This window comes from Lepidothrix coronata, unplaced genomic scaffold, assembly GCF_001604755.1.
Source record: "Lepidothrix coronata isolate B3197 unplaced genomic scaffold, Lepidothrix_coronata-1.0 Scaffold69, whole genome shotgun sequence".
NCBI lineage: Eukaryota > Metazoa > Chordata > Aves > Passeriformes > Pipridae > Lepidothrix > Lepidothrix coronata.
In genome coordinates this window covers 1,310,488-1,333,509 of record NW_016690249.1, presented here as the reverse complement: position 1 = coordinate 1,333,509, position 23,022 = coordinate 1,310,488, and the positions used below count along the sequence as shown (strand labels likewise).

The window sequence follows — 23,022 nt, the reverse complement described above, 5'->3', positions numbered from 1 at the left end:
CAGCACAACTTGAGGCCATTTTCTTTTGTCCCATCACTTGTTACTTGGGACTTCTCGTCCCTTCAACAGTCCAGGAAAGGTAATTTAGAAACGTCTAAAGTTACAGCTCCTGTTCAGGTAATTTTGAAAATGAAATTGTTAGTTCTGAGACTAACAAGTCAGAGATTAAGGAAGTTATTAATTCAGAGAAAGTATGCCTAATTCCAAGTTAGTTCACAATAATTTCCATTTATCTGATGAACAGAGTTTGATGTTATAAATGGTTTTAAACAATTTAATAGCTCCAAAATCACTCTGCGACAGGCCTAACCACTGCATGTGCACGAAAGCCACACAGAGGCCATGGAAGCACTATTCCAGACTGCCTTTACTAAGAACAGGTAGTTCACATGTTTAGAGCTAATCCTGCTTATACACTTCTGGCACAAGGTACTGATCCAAGAGTGTCAAAGTCTCTAGATGCTAGAATTGTTATTCACTATGGAGGCTTTATTTTTCTGATGAAGCAAAAGTTTTGTGGCAAAATGCAGACACCTTGAGTCCAAAATATATCTTTTGGAATATTTTGGTATCGACAGATCAAAGCCATGGCTCTAACAAACCCTGCCCAGATGCATATTGGATTTCTTTGGATGGGCAATGCGATGATTACAGAGCTTTTTTCCCCAGTAAGCACAAGCACCCTGGACTACTGATGGGGTCGCAGCTGAGCATCTATCTCTGATAGAGATTCTCACATTGTCCTCTGGCCTGGAGAAAACAAATAATTGAACTCCCAAGCTCCCTGTGGCAGAAACAAAGGCCAAAGCTAATAACAGGTTGGAAAGTGAACAGTTATTCAGCAACTCATGGTGTCGATGTGACCTGAGAATGGCATGACTATTGTTGCTTGAAAAGAACAGGATCCTTAACTACGCGCTTCCACTGACTCCTTTGCTGAACTCAAAGAACAGCATAAAAACACTGTGATTTGGGTTTTGTCTGTCCCCTGCATGAATAGAGGCCACAATAGCACTGGACTGTATTAATCATCACTACTTTTCACTCCACTCCAAATGTGTTGCAAATCCCTCAAGCCCACCAGAAGACATTTATCCTTCTTGGAGGCTGACATCATCAGAAGAGCCACTCCTGATTCTTATTCTACTTTTTTCCTCTGAATGCAGTATGAAATCAAAGCTGTGAAAGTCAGTTGCTTATGCAGAGATCAATAATACAAAGGGAGAAAATAAGTTCACTTTTACCTGATGCTTGGCACACACTTTAAATATATTTCTCCTCAAGGACAACATGTAAATAAAGAGCTCTTTAATTTTTAATGGCCATCTAAAACCTCTTCAATAGGAATACTAAAATGCCTGGGGCTTTTTCTTTTTTGTCTCAAAATTTGAAATATTTATGTGTAACTAACAAAATTCTTCTCCAGGGAAGGGATATAAACATACTCTAATTTCGGGTGTTGTTTCAAAACAAGGCCATGTGCTTCCCATGGAAGCATATTCTTCCACCTCCTCAAACCAAAATTTGCGCCATTTGTTGCAGCAGTATCTGTGAGGCCACTGAAGACAGAGGGAGAAGCCAAGAGGTCCCCTACACTTTTTTTCTTCTGTTTTGCAGGGACTGAAGCAGAGCTGGCCACGCTGTCTGGAAGCAGTGTAATGTTCAGTTTCCAGAGGATCAGGAGAGGAAAGATATTTTAGGGGCTCTAAGGTTTCTATGCCTTACCTACTCACTGCTTGTCTTTTAGCATCCCTAGCAAATAATCAGGGGGCTGCAGAAGGTAATTTCCTTCATTTCACAAACCCTGATCCATTCCTCGGTTAGACTGACCATGTGTGAGTGGCCTGCATGTCCCACAGAAGCTGCATTACAGAGTCTTCATTATAAGGCTTGCAAGTAAAGGAGAACTTCTGGATTCTTACCCCTCTGTTTTACCATAACTAGTAGCCCCCAATACCAAATCTTGTGATTTTCTCCTTAAAAAGCAGTTTAGAAAGCTCTAAATGATGACAAAGCTTCAAATTTTTTTCCTGACAAATAAAAACAGTGTTTTGTTTTTCTCACAATAAAATGAGTTTGATCCATGACCCTAAACTTTTAGTGTTCGATGAGCCCAATGTGTCTGTTTTCCAAGATACAGAGTGAAAATAGTGATATGCTCTGACTGCTCTGATCTCCAGCAGGAGCAATGAAAAGACTGAACTTGCTCAATACAGAACATCTAGCCAAGATGTAATTGTAAGCAGGAAGGAGTGGCACTTTTCTAAGGACTATTCTTGGGAAAGCAGTACCCCTGAAAGCTAGAAGGTCAACCTTTCTGGCAAGTGCTGGCTTCTTACCACTGTGCCACTATGAGGCACAAACAACAGATATATTTCTCCTAAACTTATTCTCTGAGACAGTTGTGAAAATAAACTATTTTCAGCTCAGCCTGAGATAATCACTTGAAATGTTAGCCCAAATTAATGTTTTGGAGGTAATAGTGGGAAGTGCCAAGCAACTTATAAATAGTGTGACCAATTTTGCCTCTAGCACAAGCAGTCATTAGCATTTGGACAAGGAGGTTATATGACACTGGGTGGCATATTGTCCATTCACAGAACAGAAACATTACTCTGAAAAAGACACACAAGCACACATCTATCTGTTATTCGAATGAGGGGAAAGGTTTTCCTTGTCCATCCTAAATTTTGCAGGACATTGCTACGTGCATTTACTTGTCTGTAAGATGTAAGATTGTACATCCACTCAAAAGTAACTCACGCTTAGATGTGGAGACAAAAACACACACTGGTTACCAGTGACACACCTTTCCCAGTGCTGGTAGACACAAAGTTCTGGAATGCCATCAAGTCCCGCAGTGTCGTCCCAACTCTTGTTCGGGACATTTGTCTGGTTACTCTATTCCCAGTTGATCTGACTGACCTCAAGTGCTAGGGCCTGTCCTGAGCAGTTTTTCCCTCATGATGAAAACTGCAGCACGAGGCCACGCTGCAGGTCTGGAAACTCCTTCATGCCCAAGCAGAGCGTGGGACAGACTACCTCAGAGTAACCCTTTCCCTTATCTGTGCTTACCCTTGGGATCTGCAGCTCAGAAAGTAACCCTTCCCTCACATGCACTGTAGCTCTGGAGTTCTACTCTAAAATTTCAGAGGCAGAACTTGCTATTGGGACTCCACTTTTTGGATGCTTGGATTGGCAGAAAGCCATTAGCCCAGTTTCCAGGGCCTTGGCACACTTTGGCCATGACAGCCCTCAGCACAAACATGTCTTCTATGAGTGTACTAGTGTCACTTTAGAGACACTAAAGTGGATTTTTATTCTCTCCCTATGTAAGTCTGGAAGGACTTTTCCTCTAGAATTTGTTACTTTGGGTTACTGTCCTTTAGGTGGCACTATTACCACTTCCAAGAGGGATCACTGCTGGATACGTTGCTTAACAGGACTGAAACTGGGCCAGGACTGTCACTGTCACTGGGCTAACAAGCCAGAGCCGGCCAGGACCGACTCCAATCAGGGGGAGCCCTTCGAGATATTTGCTCTAAAAAATCTTCATGGTATCCTCTTCATAGTATCACTTCAGCTTCTGACAGTTCACTTTGGAGAACCCCTCACAGCACAAGGGTTGTATTGGAATGATGAACATCTGACATTAAGGATAAAGTTAATTTACTCCCCTTCAGAATAAATTTGAAGCAGTTGTCAAAGTCAACAAGAGTCACATGTGCACATATGAAGGTCTTAAACTAATACATCTGCTAATTAAATAATAATTAAAAGCCATGCTCTCTACCAGCACTGCAATCATTACTTTTCATAATTAGCTAAATGCTTATGTCAGAACCACTGTTTTAATTTTTTTGTGTCTACTGCCCCAAACATAAGCAGGTTTGTATCACCTGCTTATGTTGCCTAGGCTTTTCCTGAATATAGCAAATTGGTTTAGCTGGCATTTAATGGGTCTGTATTAAATATTGCTACATGTTGTGCACTCCTTGATGTCAATCAAATGAATCTTGCCCATTAAGAACATTTTCAACTAAGAAAGAGAGATGAGTCCAGGATATTATTCAGCAGTAGTCTGAAACAGCCAGAAAACAAATCCAACAAAACTCAAAGAAAATGGTCATGTAATCTGAAGGTTGCTACAAGTGCCTAAAATTGGAAAGCTCTCAAAGAAGCTGCTAGTGTGGTTCAACATTCTTTATTACATATGCACACTGTCTTTCTTCAGCTAAACATGTCTGTTGGACATGTTTATTGGATATGTCTGTTGCACTGGAGCTTTCCCCAGCTTTGGAGAAGGAACAGGAACAATGTGAGCAAGACAAGAGAGCCACGGCCATGGGCAAACTCCTACCTGCATGCAAAACACTGGTCCTTGGGCTTTTTCTAGGATTCAATCCTGTTCTCGCTGGCTCAGAGCACATTTTCTAACAGAATTTAAGTCCAAATCAGAGAAAAATCTATGTTTTGGACATTGTTATGGTGTGGGGTAAGGAGAGAGAGAGAGATACTAAAATTTGAACGCAGGAGACTAAAAGCCTAAAGGACGCTCCCTAGTACCAAGATAGAATTGGGCCCTCTTCTGAACAGAGTGGAACTCCAGCTTGACAAATCCACCCCAAACTTCTCTGGAATAAGGCCACACCTTTTTCCTAAATGAGTATTTTTCCTTTGCCAAACTGCAGTTCCACTCAGATCTCAACCATTTTGCCTGCAGGCTTCTCAGAAACACACACAATTGTTATTATTTTTATAGTGTAAGAAGTTTTTTTCCCATGCTGCCCTAACTCAAAGCCAGCTATCACACTTTTGTTCAAGCTTTCAAACAATAATGTCATCTCAGAAAATGTCTACAGATTGTATTTTCTAATGACACTCAAAAACTTGGGAGTTTGTGTCTATGTTGCAAGACAGCCAACCGCCCAGTTACACAACTACTTGAGTAGTCCCAGATTGTCCCATTACATGTAGGCTCTCAACTTTAGCAGCAGTCTCAAGCCTCCCTGGAAGTCTCAGACAAGAAAGGCAAGCACCTCAAGCAGAAACTCAGACCTTTGGTTCTTTAAGCAGTCTTCTCAAAGTGCTCACTTGCCTGCATGCACTAGAAATGGGGGCTAAAGCAGCCATACTGCTAACTTAGGTACCACATCTGGGTTCCTAATGGAGAACTGGTAGGCTCACGGTGCCTGTACGTCTCTTCATCCAGGGAAGCCTGTGTTGTCTTTGCCTGGGAGAAGTCTGAAATTCCACAGGTGTATTATTTTTCACCTCCAGGCACTCAAGAGAGGCACTGCTGCGATCTCGAGCTGACTTGATAGCACAAAGTACAAAGGAGTTGGGAACATGAGGCACAGCTATGCTTGGCCAGGAAAGATCCCTAAGTTGTTCAGTTCAGGAGGCATTCTCAGGACAGACATAACATGCACCAACAGAATGAGAGTCATCTCAAAGCTCAGTTGCATTTAAAGTATATCCAGAGGAGATGAAGAAAATATACCCAAGCTTCCAGAATTCCTTTAGCAAATTGTGAATGAGGCATATGATGAAAAATCTCTCCCTAGTGGGCAATGCATAGACAAAGATGAGCAGACAGTGCTCTGCCTTTTTCTCTTTCCCTCTGATTTAAACAAGGATTAATACTCCACAGTCAGCTAAAAAAAAAGAAAAAGGTTAGAAATGCCCAACAAGTCCAGAAATTTCAAACCTAAAGAAAAATAGAGGCGGAAGATCTCCTGGGAAGTTATTTAAAATATTTAGGACATTTTAAAAATTCCCTGTTTTTTTCAGTTGAGTGAAGCTCCCCCTGGCAAGATCAGCTCCTACTTAGGGAACAATGTGAACTGCAGTTGTTTTTTCAAAGGGAACCTTTCCCACAAATATAAAAAAAACCCCCCAAACTAAATAAAATATTTCAGAATTTGTAAAGACTGATTGAATCCAAGTTTTGTTTTTTGGTGTTCTTTCTATCATTTAACACTGAAAGTTTATTCTTGTTTCTTCCAAAAGTAGACAAAAAGGCAATCAAGGATATTATCCGAATCTTGAGTCCTACTGTTGGTGATTGTCTCAGTTTTTACAAAGTAGCTGGGACACCAGCTTAACCTGGGATGGTATAAAATACATGGGCATCGTGTGAACCAGGCCTGGACCTTACAGCCCAGCTACATTTCCCACTAAACAGCTTTTGAAACAAGCAAGACCTACAAGTCTTTCAGGGTTGCATTTGTGATCTTAAAATGTATTCATTTTGACTTGAGTTTAGTTAATAAATAAGCTTCGCTGATTACTGACAACATTTTCTTTATGTTCTCTGTACCTAAGGAGTGTAATCTTCTAAATGCTGAGATAACATTATTCTAACCTCTCCAGGAATTGGCAACTCTGTAACAGAGACACTCTGCCTGATCCAAGGGGAACAGGAAGAGTAGATAACTTTTCAGAGAAAGAAAATTGTTTCCTTCATCTAACACCTTTGGTTGACTAAACACATGGATTGTTTTTGCAGTTGCTCACAAGTGTCAGTATCTCAGTTACACTTTCTATTCCAGCTGTACCGGTCAGAGACTGCGACTTCACTCTTAAAAACATCCTGAAGCCCCTCCATGCTTGTGACAAATACTTCAGTCAAAATTCTTCCTTTTCCAAGTTTCTGAACTTTTAATTTCAAATATATGGAATCAAATTATTCAACCTAAACAACCGGATGACATCTACAATCAACACATGATTACTTTGGCCACTCAAATCCCAAGCTTGGTGACTTGACAAAGGTGCCAGATTCCCCTTACCTTTGCAGATTTTCCTTCTACGACTCTATGAAATTTTAATTCCCTTTTCATAATAACCATTGCAAAGAAATTACATGCTTCGGTCCCAAGAACAACTTTTCAGTGACTGTGGAATAACTTTGGGCAAGGGACAGATGTAAAGGCGAAGTATCTTTTCAGTGGTAAGAAGTACCCATTGCACTTACCTGCCTGAAAAAGTACTGTGTTGTTATAGCAAAGACATCAAAGCCACAGCTGGCCCTTTTAAGCTCATCTTGAATATTAATTAGTTGCCGGGACTGCTCATCACACTTTTCCTTCAATCTCTGAATGAACTGCTTTTCAGTGTCTCGACCTTCTCCTGGTTTGGGGGAGAACCCATTCTTTGGGGTGGTTGGCCTTTGCTTGGGATGTCCTACAAAGGAGAGAAGAAAAGACCATTCAGGTCACTTACTTATATGTATAGACATGACCCTTATATGTTTCTAAGGCCTTTGGGACTCATCCCTACAAAAGAAAAAATGGTCTGTAGCACTCACACAGAACTTTAAGACTTTCAAAAAAAGCAAGAACACAGTGGCTAGGGGCCAAAGCTCAAGGCTTTTTAACAGTCATATCACCTCAGGCTCTGAACCTGAAGGTGTTGTACAAGTTGAGAAGAGCTGTCTTAAAAGTGTATCACTGAGAACTGACGTTAGAGGAAGGAATCACCTCACCTGTGTTAGACATCTACAAGAACAGATGTCTGCATCTTGATGTGCAATGCTGGATTCTCTTAAATGGCAGTGAAAGAAATGGGCACTTCCAGGTCAAGATTCCCTTTATCTTACTGTGGATGTGGAAAACAGCTATGTGACATTTATACTCTGCACATGATTTCTTTGTCCACCTGAACCCCATGCTTGGTGACTTGACAAAGGTGCCAGTTTACCTTTGTAGATTTCCTTTTGCCTCCAAATAGGACAATGAGGAACCAGAGTTGTCCCTCCCTGAATGCAAACACAGCATGGGTTGCTTGCTATTGGGATATCACAGTTTCTTTTTATCAACAATACTGCAGTCTACCTTGACAGTTCCCCTTACAACACATCTAAAGTTGCAGCATTTAACAGATATGTATGCAAGTGCCACCAGGTACTGTGTAAGGCTGATGAGTTACATCACTGGCTCTGCATGGCTGCTCTCACTGCATCATTGGTCACACCAGAATCACTGTATGGTTTGCCAGAAGAAATAGGCCCAGACTCTGGCTCCTCTGATGTGCTCCAAGTTGGCTTGAAGCAAGCCCGATCCTGTACAAACGTCTGAAAGCACTAGTGTAGCTTGTGTTTAGGATATCAGCTCAAATACAGTGCCACATTCACGTGAATTGCGCAAGAACTTGCTTGCTCATGATAAGTCACTGAAGGGCAGTAGGCTTTTTTCCTAAGTTCATATCCTGCTTGAGTCAGCTATCAATTTCTCTGGATATACTCAGTTATGAAGATGAAGCAAGAAGAGGCAGTGTCCTGGTAGTGTCAGGCTGCTCAAGCCAGCGCTCGGACAATCTGTTTTGTCTTTACCTTTCTAGCTTTCTGAGAACTCTCCTCTGCAAACATTTATGGCCAGCTGGACATCACCTTTGCACAGCCTACTGATTTTTTTTTTGCTACCCTCAGTCTCTCCTCAGTTGATATACTCTTTAACTCACTCCTGAATACTGGCCAGGAATCTCTGCCTCTCTTCCACAGATCCTCCCATTAGTGTCCAGCTCGTAGCCTAGGAACTAAAGTCAGTAAGAAAGGGGGAGAAAATAAGAGTCAGACACCTTAGTCCCATGTGTTACTAGAGATGATGGGCATGGGTCTGGAACATTTCTGCGTTAGCAGAAAGGGTCAGGTATGCAAGAATATGAAAAAAAGAAAGGACAGTTTGTAGTTTTACAGTCTTGTAGAATACAGTTCCTGAAAAACAATACAGAAACCATGTCTCCAAACAGTCTTCAGCAATGAATGTAACAGGGGACAGTCTTCTGCTGTGGATACTACCTACATCTTTCCTAAAAACCTGAAGAATCCTTCCACAAAGATGCCTCTGATGGTATGATTCTGAGCCAATTTGTAAAGTGGAGTATTGTTCCAGAGGTAATTTTGTCAGATGTGCTTTAGACCTTTTAGATCTTTAAGACCATGGCCTAAGTGTGCAAATGGATTCTTAGGGCAATTTTACTAGATGAGGCAGGGAAACAGTATGGCTTTGACAGAGCAATACCCCAGGAACTTATTCCTACTTTTTCAGGTCCTCAGCTTGTGTGGAGCTATTGGGAGCATATCTTCCAACTTGCCCAACTACGTCCTGGCTCCAGGCTAAGCTTACAGGGATCTAGCTCCAGCAGAAATGTTCCCTCATGTCTCCAACTATCTCATGGTACAACTGCAAAGAGCTACAAGTGCAAAACAAACTTTGAAACTCTTTGTGTCCATGTCTTGAATTTGCAAAAAAAGAATAGCAGGTTTCGCAATATGTAGAGGCTAGTGTCATGTTGTTGCAAGACCTAAGTAGTACAATACAAGGAGTTTCTGTCATTAAGAGAGTTCAGCCAGAGAGTTCAGCTATTGTCCTTTATCCATTTTTTTGTCAGTTAAAGTTTGTGAATATTTTTTTGCATGGAACGGTATTTTCTTACAGATTCTTCTGTTCATGTCAAAGGGCTCTTAACTGGGCAGTAGGTAATATCACAAAATAAGAAATTCATAAAACCAACACCCATAAATATTCTGTCTTTTTAGAATAAAAATCTTGGGTAGTTTAAGCAGCACAGTGGTGTTACAACCGAAAGCTTAGGGAGAAGCGTAGAGGAAAGCCCTTGAAATCAGTCCAGTTTTAATTAAAACAGAAACTGATGAGGTTGTTTTGTCTTATATCTTTCTAGCCTTCCTGTTCACTGGAAGATTTGAAGTGCACATCTCTGTGTTGTCCTTGTCAGTATTATAAGCTGTCCTTCTAAATTAAACAGTGCTATTCTCCTCAGGGATAAATCTGAATTTCTCGGTTCATTTGGGTCTGAAAGGCAGCTTACTAAGCTTATTCTGCCATTGATGTCTCTCTTCTGTTGCTCTGCACAAAACAGGGTATATATTAATGATGTTGGCCCTGATCCTGAATGTCCTTTTTGCTGATGGTGGGACCAGGGGGGCAGACCCAGCGTATGCTGAAATCACTGAACCCCTTTGATCTGCTTCAAAACTCCCAAGTCTTTTTTATCTACCTGAGTGTTTGAACCAAGAAGACATAACAAGTCTATACTCATAATTAATACAGTCCATGAGGATTTAGATGGGGAATGCAATTTATTTGCCTTTTAACTGTCCAATTTCTGACATTCTGGTTAGGAAGGTGAGCAAATTACTTTGAAACAATTGATATCAAGCAACCTGTACAATGACAGATGTCAGAAAAGGGTAGCACTGTCCTAAAATGGAGTGGAAGGAAAGCACCTGCATCTAGGGACACCTGCTCCTCGACAAAGATTTCAGGGGTGGTAATGCTTCAATAGATAAAACTGAGATCCCTAAAAGTCTCTGCATCTCAAAACTCCCTTGCAAGTCTTCAGGAGGACTGATCCAAATCCTAAAGATTAGATTTGAGCCTAAAAAAAGGTGTATGACAGTCAAAAACCAGCACTAATTAAAAGGAACTGAATGTGAGGACACCAGTAACAGAGGAAAAACAACCTAAAAACAGCACTCAGAAATTTTAGAGCTTGCTCATGGCCAGATGTAGCTGTGGTGGAGTTACCTGTGAGAAATATGCTCTCTCATCAAAACGTGTAAATGATGCAGGAATTTGTGATCCTGATGGAGGAAAACCTGTGTTACTGCCCCTTAGCACTAGCTACACTCACTCTGTTCAATGGCTGCTTTGACTATTTTTGAAACTGTTAAGTAGGTGAAAAAATTGTCTGTCTTTATTGCTTTGTTATTGCTGTTGTTATTTTAAAGAATGCAAAGGCTACTCTAAAAAATAAGTGAAGATGAGGTTTATTTTCCTACTTGATCCTTACAGTGATAAACATCTTTAGATTGTCTTAATTTCAGACAATCAAGCTGAACAAATTCTAAATCAATCTGATGGACAGAGGTCAGTTACTCAGCCTCTCATGAGAATGAAGAAATCTTTGAGGCCTCATGAATTGGATACGCCAAAAATTTAAGGCTTGAAAATCATTCAGTCACCTGTGGAAATGCAGGTCTCCTTGACAAGACAAATATACAGTACAAATATGCCGCTCTTGCATTTTGCTTTCTAATTCCCAAAGAAGCAAATCAGCTGTGCTATAACGTGCTGCTACAGCCACAATCAGTGCTGATGCTTAAACTGGACTCTGACTGTTACAAACACTGGTGAGCTTCTGGTCTGGCACTCTGCAACAGATTCTTCTCTGGATCTCTCTTGGTGATCTCATTAGGTGAAAAATAGTCTGTAAATTATATGATTCAGAGGACATCATTAAGTTCACCTTTTTACTCTAATATCTTTGTAAGGAGAAGAATTGTGGGTCCTGCTGGTGCCCGAGAAGATTAAATTTAACCTTCCATTTTCTTGATTTTGTTGGTTGAGAAGGAGAAGAATAGGGACTGAGTTTAGTAAACATGAAGAGACTCCTGATGCAAGTCATAGTAGCTGAAGAGCTGTTCTACATGCTTTATATTTTATCAAATAAAGCAACATGGGGTTCTACCCCAATAATTATATCTCACATATCATATAGCTGCAGAGATGACATTTTAAGTATCCGAGTTTGAAAAATGAGGCAACAGAAGATAAACTTCAAGCACAATGAAATTAGTGGGACCATGCACGCTCATTTCAGAAACATTTACATCAACCAAAGACCAGCCTTACAAAAGCCTTTAGGCACCTTATACATTTGTCAATGTACACTTAGACATAAAGAGAAACAAGTTATCCTCATTTTAGTAAACAAACAAAGGTATTATTCAGAAATGCTAGAACCATGTGGTTTGCCCAGTATTGAAGGGCAAATTGACAATGTCCCAATAGCACTTTGAAGGTTATTTCTATAGATAATCCCTTTTCCAATTATGTGTAGAGATAGCCCAGGAAATTTACTGCCTCTGCATAAAAGTAAGAGTAGATTCTGAGTAATATACTATCACTCCAGGCAATTGTGTGAGGTGTCTTATTTCACTATATCTATCTGTTCTCTTTTTATATAAGAAAATTGTAATGATAAAAAAAATTCTCATGTCCTTAAACATGTAATAGCAACAACTCCTTGTTTTGAAGTAGAGACGATCGCATGGTTGTAATAAAGAAACAAAAGTCTATTCAGCTCGTGCATTGGTATGATAAAGCCTGCTGTACTCAAAGTCAGCTTTATGAACCTTGGACACAATCAAACCTCACTTAACAATAGCAGGTCTCAGATTTGAGTGTGTTAACAAGAGATGCAAAGTCAACAAGTCTAAATCTTCCCTGAAGATTAGATTCCCCTGCTTTTGGGTTCATAAATACCTGGTGAATGGAGCTTTGTGGCTGTTACTGCTGATTTCTTAGGGGATGACACAGCTGGTCTGTTAGCATCCTGATCTTTTTGTACTTCTTTCTTCACACCTGCTTTAGAAAAAAAAAATTAAAGGTAGAAAGATATCTGTTTTATAATTCTGTTCACAATTGTGCAGAGCTATGTCACCGAGATACATACCAAAATGGCAAAATACAAGTATTTCTTCAATACACACCCTAGACTTCACACAGAATGATGCTACACAGCACTTCAGTGTTGGATGCCAACCTGCCACAGCTGCAAACACAGCTGCGTACACGTGGTTGAGCTGACATACACAGCACTAAAGAAGGACGAAAGAAGGCCTTACATACTACCTTAGTTTTTCAGTCATCTGCACAGTGACAAATGCCACTAAGGCACAAATAGTTACACGGGTAGCCCATCCTATCTTTTCTGAGTTCAATGCTCTGTCCCCTTACCTTGCTGTACATCCTCATTCTGGGCTGCAGGGGAAGCTGACTGAAGTTACCTGCAGGTCCCTGCTCTATCAAATTTTTCCAAGGTTAGGAAACTGCCTTTTCTGGTGACCAGCTTTCCCAAGACCGTCTCATACAGGCAAGAGATAGGCTTGAACCAGAAGCAGGCAAGACGTGTCACAGCTGTGCTGGATGTGGCCACCCAGACACAGGAGAGTGGGTTTCTGTCTGTGCAATAAGTCAGGCAGGGACAGACATGTGCAGCACATTCAGTGCACAAACCTACAAGGCACTGTGCCAATTCGGGATTCAACAGGGCACGGAATTTGATTCAGAGAGGCAACTCAGTGTCTGTTATTATTCCTTCCACCACTGGCGCTCTCTGGTTAGGGCCTCGAGAGGGTCTGCCAATTGTCAAAGTTATGTGGTCACTGACTGCCTCTTATACCAGGGAGATACCACTTCATCTGAATGCCAGAGCGGCCACCCAAGCTCAGCTCACCCCTCCTGCCCACCCACAACTCCCATCAAAATAGCTGTGGGGATCATGCTGAGTGCAGTAACGTGAAGTCCTGCCCTGCTTGTTTGACCATGGTGTGACAGTCACAACCACAGTATTTCAAGCAGAAAACATTCATCATGGAAGTAAGAAGAAAGAGCAGTAAAAACCAACCCCCCGAGACATTAATGTATTTTCCTGTTTGCTTTCCTCTTTTTTACCATTATTGTTTGTTGAGGGTTTAATTTTAGCCTGAAGGACTGTGTCACAGCCCCTAGATACAGATGAAAAATAGAGAGATCTAAAGGCAAATGATTTGTCATAAAGGAAAAATAAAGTTTGCCTTATTAATTTTCCCTTCTCTCATGAGTATGTTCACAGACATCTTATAGGAAAATGTCCCACAGAATCTGAAGTATCTGAAGCAGGAAAAACAAAATTGTATTTTCTTGGTGATGCCTAATGACAGTGGCAGTCCAAAAGCTAGCACTATCTTCCATTTTGTTTAATGCAAATGTGACCTATCTATTTCAGCAGTGGAAAAAAGTTATAATTTTATATGGGGATTTTAATCTTCAGGGACACTTACTGGATTACTAGTTTTCTGCTCCCTCCAAAGCCACAGCTAGTCATAACTGCAGTATTAGGTTTATTTCTGATGCATCATTCACACTTCCACTTTTGTCTGCATCAGGACTTGTAAGCAGTGAGCTGCAGATGCAGCATTTGACATGCACCAGAAACTGAGCTTCATAATTTCCAGCATTTAATTGCAGAGTGCTTCTGCAAAGAGCACATGGACCTGCACAAGCCTTGTGTCCAACTGTTTGTGGGAGGGTGGCATGGGACAAGGTCTAAAACCCTCTTTGACTCTCTTCCACTGTTCACAGGCAAATCACACCATTAGTTGTCAGGGGCTGGTAAAGACTGAACTCTTCCTCATACCTTTACTTTTGTCCATCTCCATTTTCTCTGCTGTTTATAAAGTCAATTTGTTGATTCTCATTTGGGAGCAATACTTTTCACAATGAAGTGACGGAAGATATAAATTACCCATGTCTGCCACCTATTGCACTGTACTTTACTACTGAGCAGGACATAATATAAGTTTATGGCTGTGAAAGTAACCTGAGATGGGAGCTGTGAGACAAAACCAGAGCTTGTTTTATAAGGCATAGTTTATGTAGTTACAGATTCAAGCCTTACTTTTTCATGGTAATGAGGCTTTGGCTTTTCTGTCACTTTCAAAACAAAAATATGATGCACAATTGGACCATAGACTGAGCTCCTCCATAAATTTTGCTACGGCAAACACAGACAATGGTAAGGGAAAGTGTGCTTTCCTTATGCTTTCAGCAGCAAAGGGTATGTAAATAATTAACTACTTTTGTTTTTGAGACACTTTCAATGGGAACACCTGAGGAATTTTTTCAGGCTCCCCCCATCCCCCAGCCTTAATCTCAAAGCGAGGAACAATTCCCCAATTAGAGCTTGGTTGAAAGAAAACAGAGCAAAGTAGCAGAGAAGCCCAGAGAACATTGTTTTGCAGAGGGCAAGGCAGGGTCTGCGCAGAGCAGTGATAGTTGCACGTGGGTACAGACGGTGCTGACCAGCAGGGGCAGCTGCATGAGAGACATCAGCTTCAGAAGGCGGGAGATCAGCAGAGAGAAGGTGCAAATAGATATCTTGAAAAGGACAGATAAGTAGGATTAATAACAAGGAGGGGGGAATGAGGATAACTGCCCTCCTTCAGTTTACCAGACCAGGAGAGCTCCTAAGGTCTGGTAGGGCGGCAGTGCAATGACTGGGCAAGTGAGGAGGAGTTGTGCAGCAAGGGAAGAGCCAGTGCCTAGCACATTCTTGTTGGAAAAAGGCCAAGGAGAGGGACACATGGAGCTAATAATCATTCGACTTCTCCTTCATAAGCAGAAGGGCCCTGGTGTCCTCTGGCCCTCCTTAGAGGAGAGGGATTTAGAAAGCACACAGCAGGCAAAAGAAAGGATGGTCTGTAGGAGCAAACTGTTATCATTCTGCTAAACTCATCACCCACAGGGAAATTTTAGGGGAATAACCATCCCTAGCATCTGACCTCAAAGAAGAGCTTGTGCTGAACATTTTTCCAAAAATGGGGATTCTTCTTCTCTTGTCTTTTGAAACAAAGGCTGTTAGTTGGTTAAAAGACAAACATTCAGAGAACATGTTGATTTCAAGTGAATGTCCTGCAGGGAAAATTAATGTTTATATTACAATTATTTGGGCTCAGATTTTGTCATTTCACAGAAGTATAGAATTTCAGGTTTAAAAAATCTGAGAGAGAGTATTGGTGCAATGATCAGCATTATATGTGGGACCACAGGGTATGGCACAGCAAGAGGTTATATAGTCTGATCTTTTCTAGCTTGGAGTGCACTAGAAATAACTCAAAGGCTAAAATGCACATAAAAAGTCTGATGCTCCACAGTAACTCGGGAAACAAGACAAACATTTTAGATGTTATTACAGGCCTGAATGCATGTAAAACCTCAAATAATACTCCATCAAATGTATTTTGAAATGTCAAAAGGTGTTGTGCATACAATCATAAAATGAAATAAAAAATACAAAAAATGCAATTACAAAAGGAAATAAGGCATCATGAGTGTGTATTTCTTGAACTTGCACACTGTTTGAATTTTTTTCCAAATTCGTCTTTTAAAATGTATATTAACTCTAATCTGGAAGAAAATTTATTTCAAACTCTTAGTGTTATTGCCCACAGACTTGAAATATGAAACTCCAATTACCTCCATGTTAAATGCCTGTATATTAGCTTTATTCCTTCTGGTTGCATACTCAGGGCTCTTAGTAGATAACCTCCCAGCAAAAAGTTCCTGGCAGAGCAAGAACCACCACTAACTTCCAGGCCTCCTGGAACAGCTTCCAAGGCTCTGCCAAACCCCTCCACTACAGGAGCTCATGCAGCAAGAAGTTGTCTCTCTGGTAGCCAGTAATCAAAGCCACAAACTATTAGTTTTTACATGAATCTACATTCCATTTAAGGTTACCAATCTCCCAATATTTCATGTCTTTTAAAAGCTATATTTGTGTAAAGAAATGGATATTTCAGGCCATAAGATAACTGTGAGCATAAATATTCGCTCATCTTGTCTACTAGTGTGCTTGCAGCATTTGCTTCTGAAAAATGCATCCAAATGCACAGTTCTATAAAGGTACTTACATTTCCTAATTAAAACACACAGCCTGCTCCAAAAAAACCCAGAAGGAGCAAATGCAAAATAATTAGAAATACAAGGCAAAACATTCCAGAAATCACTTGGAAAAACTGCAGACAAACAAAGCCATTTCTCCATTCTCACAGCACTGCTGAATGTTAGTCTAGGAACCAGAGCAAAATACGCTTTATCTGAGACATCTTCTCAAGTGCTGCTGCAGAATCAGCACTTGTATTTGCCTGTAGCTTTCTGAGTCTTCAAAACCCAGTATGGTGGGATAGGCTTCAATTTGCTTTCACACTTCAGACTGAAAACATGCTAACAAATTCCACATTGAGTATTTATTCAAAACAAATCCTAACATGCTGTAGACATCGTTAACAATTCAGTGGGACTGACTACATTCAGATGGATTCCAGCTGTTCTCAGGAGTATTTCATAAGTTAACTAATGCAGTCTGCAAGTTTAAAAAAAAGAAGGGCTTGCAGTCACTCATAGACAGAGAGAGCCACTTTGAGCTTTCTTCTGTCCTTCCCCCTGATACCCATGACTAGTCATGTCCTTGGTGAGTAATAACATATCTCTGCATGCATTGTTTGAGACAAAATGAGTAAAGCTGTAAATATGACGGATTCTGTAGAATATGAGCAGCCTAATTCTCTCTAGAGACTCTCTCCTTCCTGTGATCTACGAGACACTGAATAAATAAGTAGACATAGAAGTAAGACTATGTATTTATTGAAGTAGAAACTGCTAACACTTGTGCTTTCAAATTTAAAGTCAATCTGATGAGAAAAAAAGGACAATTACTATTTCATTGTCTCATCTGAAAGTGATTGTTTTCCATCTTTTAAAAAGAAAAATCTCTTTATCTGGTATTAAAAAAAAAAGAAGAAGAAAAAAACCCTCCTCACAAAATGAATCATTCTTTGGAATAGAAAATCTCAGGGTAATTCAGAACATGCCCCTGACATATCTGCTGCTATTTTCTTCCCAGTTGATATTTTCTTCCCAGCTCCATTTGCAGTGTGTTATCAAACCCAGTGGAATTTACATAGAGATGAAAGACTGTTGAATAAGAGCCAGACTGGATAGGGCTGGTGACTTACACAAAATGATTTATTATGGAGTCTAAACTGTTAGATTTAATCTGAACTTGATGGAACTTGTCATTTGAGACATAACTGGATTGAGCAGAAGGAGGGCTTAGGTAAGGAAACAATTTGGAAACAAGACTAGGGTTTTTTTTGTTTTATTTGCTTGCCTCCTTCTCCCTCTCTGAGTGAACATACCACAGATTGCTAAAGCCTAGAGGCCAGTATTCTTGTCCTTGCAAACATACCTAGCAATAAACTATCTGCTCAGTGGAATGCTTTGGTCTCTAAAGCAATGCAATGTTTCCAAAAATATATACAATAAAATATACACTAAATCTCCGGCATGTGTAGTTAGGGACAGTAAATGCCTTCAGCTCCAAACACAACTCACAAAATGAGATTACAGCTGTGTTTTAAAGAGACCACAGTAAACAGAGTTCAAATCAGCACACTGGCAATGCGCCCAAGAATGGCAAGAAAATTAATTAAGCAAGCATCATAATAAGGCTTCTGCATTTCTTCACCTAACGCAGGTGGTTTTTTAAGTTTGGAGCACTTACCAGCAGATGCTGTGGCAGTTTTTGGTGCTAGAAGTAAGGTCCTGCGTGGAGTCACTGTGCCGCTTGATACCTGTGTCGTGCTCTTGCTGCTGCCCTTGGGAACATCTTTAGAAGGTGCAGATGCCTTAGGGGTGGCTTGCTCTTCATTTCCAAAGCTGGAACCTGCAGGAGACCAAAACCACACTAATTATAAGTCCATAAAAAATGTATGTGAACTGTGGCATACAGACTGAACATCTATCAGCAATTATAATCTACAATGACATGTTCTCACTGTGACTTGGGCTAAGTTACACAGATTTTGTCCAATATAAACATTTAGGCAGAAATAAAGAGTTCCCAACAACTTACTTGACTCTTGGCAACTGTTGGAGTCTGATTCCAATAGGAACTTAAGACCTGCTTTTGGTCTAGCTCCATGAAGGTATATGGGTACAAGGCTCAAAAACAAACCAAGAAATTTCTATATTGCTTACGGCTTTGGAGCTACTACAGAAGCCAACCTACGCATTCACCCTAACATTTGGGAGCTACTGGTTGTCAGAATAAACAAGAATAGCAATGGTGCAAGGCTCCAAATTCTCTGTCCAGGTAGGGTTTCCCACAAAAAGTCCCTCAGATCACATTCAGATGTTTGAATAATAAGACAAAAAACAAACAAAAAAATTCTGCCTTAAATCTTACATCCACCTCAATCATATACTCATAACAAATCTGAGGTTGCCAAGGTTTCCACCTTATATTGATTTTCAAAACTTCTAATAGGTTTGGTTTCCTCAAGGATTTGACGTCTAGGGAATAATGGCATCCTAGGTTCCTTGTAGATATAAGGAAAACAATCTTTTTTTAACATTTGAGAAAGGTAAAGTTGGAGTGTCTTCTTTACCTATATATCTACAAGGTCTAAGAGGAGCAAAAGATTACAACAGATCTGGACTTGAACATTTGCAGATAAATATTTTGTTTGAAAAAATGAGTAGAGATAGTGACAAAAAAACCCAAGGATTTTAGAAAAGTGTATAATTCTTATTTCAATTGTTTTATAAAGATACAATACAATATTGTTTAGGTACTATCTGCAGGAAGATGATAGCATGATTTTAATAATTAGTATGTCCAAGTCTCCAGTATTTTTAAGACATAGGCTTCTTGAATGTGTGCAAGTAAAGGAGAGATTTCACATTTGCCTTTCTTACTGAAAATTTACTAGAAAAAAAAATGCAGGTTGGAAAAGAAAATCCTATATTCTGATAAGAAAGAATAAAACTTTTGGCTCTGACAAAATAGCTGTTTCGCTGTGTCTTTAAGGCTCTTGCATATAAGTCTTAATTTAAAGTGTGTATCTGCAGTATAAATGGATTTCTACAAATATATTTGACCTTTGTCAAGCTACATTAAAAATTCAAACAAAACAGTGTAGTGTACTTTATGCAGGAACAGAAAGACTAGAAGCATTTGTCACCTTCACACTGCTGTGCACATAACAATCCCTCAGCACATCAGATCATTGTTTTATATCCAAACTACACGGATTTTTAACCTGTGTAACAAACTTTTAAGATTATGTGCTGAATTATCCACTGACAAAACACTGCTGATTTCAGTAAAGTCACGTCAGCAGAAAAACTGGCCCATCCTAACCCAGTCTCCTCTGCAGCTGTGCATGAGAACATCTCTTCTACCAGGTGTCAGGAGGATGTTGCAGCATGTGTGACCACCTCAGGCTGTTTGCATCACACTCCTAAAATTATTCCTGAAGTGGTCTCATACATGTACTCACCCAGTCACTTTGGGTAGCACCACTCATAGACAATTTTTTCTTTCTTCAGCCATTTGTTTAAAAGCTTTAGCACTAACCTTGAAGAGGAAATTATTCTTTTTATTTGAAGAGCAATTCTGTTCAAGTCCTCTCTAATGTAAGCCCTTTATTCTCAGTTGTGAAATGTATTACATGGAGAAGTTTAAACTCACAAATCTGACTGAATGGAAGCGATTCCTGCATTGAAGAACAATGCCCAGGTGAGTTACATAACTTTTACTAAAAAAAAACCTAAAAAGCTTTCTAGGTATTGAAGCTAAAGTGCTGCCAGCTATGAACACTTTTTCTGTCTAAAACACAGCATAAGAGCTCTGCTAATTACATAAATGAGTGGGTGAGAAAGCTGACAAACACAGCCTCATTGCATGTCTGGATCAGAAATGCCAGTGCCTGGAAAGAGCAGGCCACACACCTTGTGCTGTGGCTGGACAAACACCTCTGGGGAAAAAATGCAAAGAAACAAGTGATACAGCTTTTGATCTTTTATTAAGAAATGGACTCAGAGAGACAAGCTACATCACTGTACTGGGTGTCTTGAGGCCAAAGGGGCAGCCTGCATCAGGGGAGGACAGGGCTGTCCTGTATCAAGCGTGGATGCTTCCAGCAATGGACCCATCACAGGGCAGAGCCTGGCCTGTCAGCCAAAAAGGAGGCATTGCTGTTTAAGAAAGGCCAAAATGGGCAAAATGCTGCTGGAGAGGACCACAGTGGAGTAGATATCCACACAGCAATCCATGAAGGACCCCACACTGGCCCAAAAGAAGCTGCAGTCTGTGGAGAGTCCTCACAGGAGCAAGCTCCTGGCAGAAGCTGTGGCCTCTGGAGATGAGAACCACACTGGAGCAGGTTTATACTGAAGGACTGTAGCCCTGGGTAAAGATCCATGCAGGAGCAGGAAGAAATGTGAGATGGAACAAACGGCAGAGAGGAACTTTTGTGGACTGATTGCAACCCCCATTCTCCTCCCACTGCGTTGCTTGATGGGGATGTGGGATGGGGAAAGTAGAGAAGGGAGAAGTGAAGTCAAGACTGGGAAAAAGGGGTGTGGGGAACCTATTTTAGGGTTTAGGGGTTTTTTTGTCTTTTTTTTTCCTCACAATTCAACTCGATTTTAATTGGAAATATATGAAATAATTTTTTCCAAGTCAACTCTGTTTTGCCTGTGACAGCAGTTGTTAAGTGATCTCCCTGTCTTTATCTCTACCCATGAACATATTCACCTAATTTTCTTTCCTGTCCTGTAGAGGAGGTGAGATAGTGAGACAGCGGAAGGGTGAGTTGTCTGGCAGCCAGTCAAGGTCACCTCACCACAATAGCAATATTACTATAACAGGATTTGCTGAGATAAGGTCAATGTAGTATCTCCCATTTTGCTTTTCACTCAAAGATGGAGTTTGGAAAGAGACAGTGGGATAAAACAACATATGTGTGCATAGTATGCCACAAAACCAAATGTTTGCCAATTCCATGGATATCACTGGGACAGCTTCTAGTTCCGCAGGAGCAGGGGAAGGTGGGTTCCACCTTGCTACATATGGTGCTAGATTACATATTTCTTTTCAAATAGCATTCAAAGAATAAATTAAATTAAAGATATAAAAGAATACATATTCCTCATGGTCTAAGAGGAAAATAAAGTTTTTCCTTTACTTCAAAGAATCAACTTGTAGGAAAATCAGAACGCTTATTCATCGGATGGTATTTGTCAGTCCGTCAGGGGATAATGCCTTCCACTATTATGCACAGCAGGTGAGTTAGTAGCATTTGCCCTCCCATAATACCAGCTCTTATTTTTCAGTAAAAGTCTGTACAGAAACACTATATGTGCAGTGGGTGAACAGTTTCCAGGTGATCACATCCTTGGCTGTATTGTACCTCTTCCCTCCTACTCCTCTACTCTGGCATTCTGTCTAAACAGGGGAGACTCCTTGCTTGCCTTTGAAGCACCTGGCAAGTCCTTTGGGGGCTTCTACATAAAAGTCCCTGTATTTTTGCAGACTCTGTGCTCTATAAGAAACAGCACTGCTGACTTTGCAGTAGAGTGTTTAGCAGACTATTAACAATCTGCTGGACCTAAAGGCCTTCAGCCTCACTTTTATCATTTCCTCACTAGGAGCCCCAAGGAATCCTACTCTTCTGCTTGTGAAAAAAAATACAGAAAAGAAGAATAGTTGTTTGAAGAGTTGCAGTTACTTTGTAGAGTCCTAGCTGCAGCCACTCTTCCCCTACACTCTTATGCTGGTAGACATGCAGAATTCAGGGCTGGGAACTTATTGCAGACTGTATGTTCAAAGAAAACCATGACCAAAATCCCACTGGCTCCCAGATGCCTTTGAACCACCCTCTCTCCGTATCTGCCACTGTTCTCTTCACCTTCTGGCTCTGCCCTGCCACAGCTCACTTCAGGGGCTCCTCACACTCAGAAAAGGAAGGCTCTCTTGTAGATGTCACTTGGAATTTGTGTCTCTTGTATGTGATCCTTTTCTGAAATTATTTACAAATATTTATTAAAAAAAAGGATGGAAATATTTATAAAAAAGCATGGAAATATTATATTATGTTATATATGACCATAAAACCAGCAGGAACACGGATGGGAAGAATTCTGCATTTTATGAGAAATTAATTAGGCGATGTTGTGTGGCAGGTCTTGATCTGAAAGGAGACAGCGATATGAAGAGCTGTGTTCTGGAGCCCCACAGCTACAGATTTCCTTGTCTGCAATCAAGGGCAATAAAGTCTCCTTTTGTTGGAGAACTAGATCCTTTCTAGAAAAGTAGCTTGTTTGACAACACCTACAGGTCTCTGTTTTGCTGACAAACTGCAGAAGAGTATTATAGCTTCTGCAGCTCCCTGTCTCGTTGGCAGCAATGTGAAGCCTATTGACACCGAGTGAGTTTCCAGCTCTGCATAGCAGGTCAAGCATTCACTGTGCGGGCAGTAGACGTGGAGCTGTTAGCTCCCACCACAGCTGTAATCACACCCAAGACCCTGGGAACATCCTGGCATCGTGTGTGTTGACTGAAGGACAAACATTTACCCAGGGTTATAGAGAGGCCTTTCCATGTAAAAGA

At 40.6% G+C, this 23,022-nt stretch overlaps 1 protein-coding gene across 8 annotated transcripts in view; it reads right to left on the bottom strand.

Moving 5' to 3' along the window:
- The window catches only part of MTUS2 (microtubule associated tumor suppressor candidate 2), a 249,480-nt gene that overhangs the window by 46,020 nt on the left and 180,438 nt on the right, over positions 1-23,022 (bottom strand). For 7 of the 8 annotated variants that reach the window (XM_017818680.1, XM_017818679.1, XM_017818682.1 and 4 more), the window contains 3 exons: positions 18,130-18,291; positions 12,291-12,392; positions 6,980-7,188 (listed from right to left, as the gene is read on the bottom strand). In XM_017818680.1, the coding sequence (XP_017674169.1) occupies positions 6,980-7,188; positions 12,291-12,392; positions 18,130-18,291 (473 nt within the window). The remainder of the gene's footprint in view (positions 1-6,979; positions 7,189-12,290; positions 12,393-18,129; positions 18,292-23,022) is intronic. The other variant, XM_017818683.1, reaches the window with a different exon arrangement.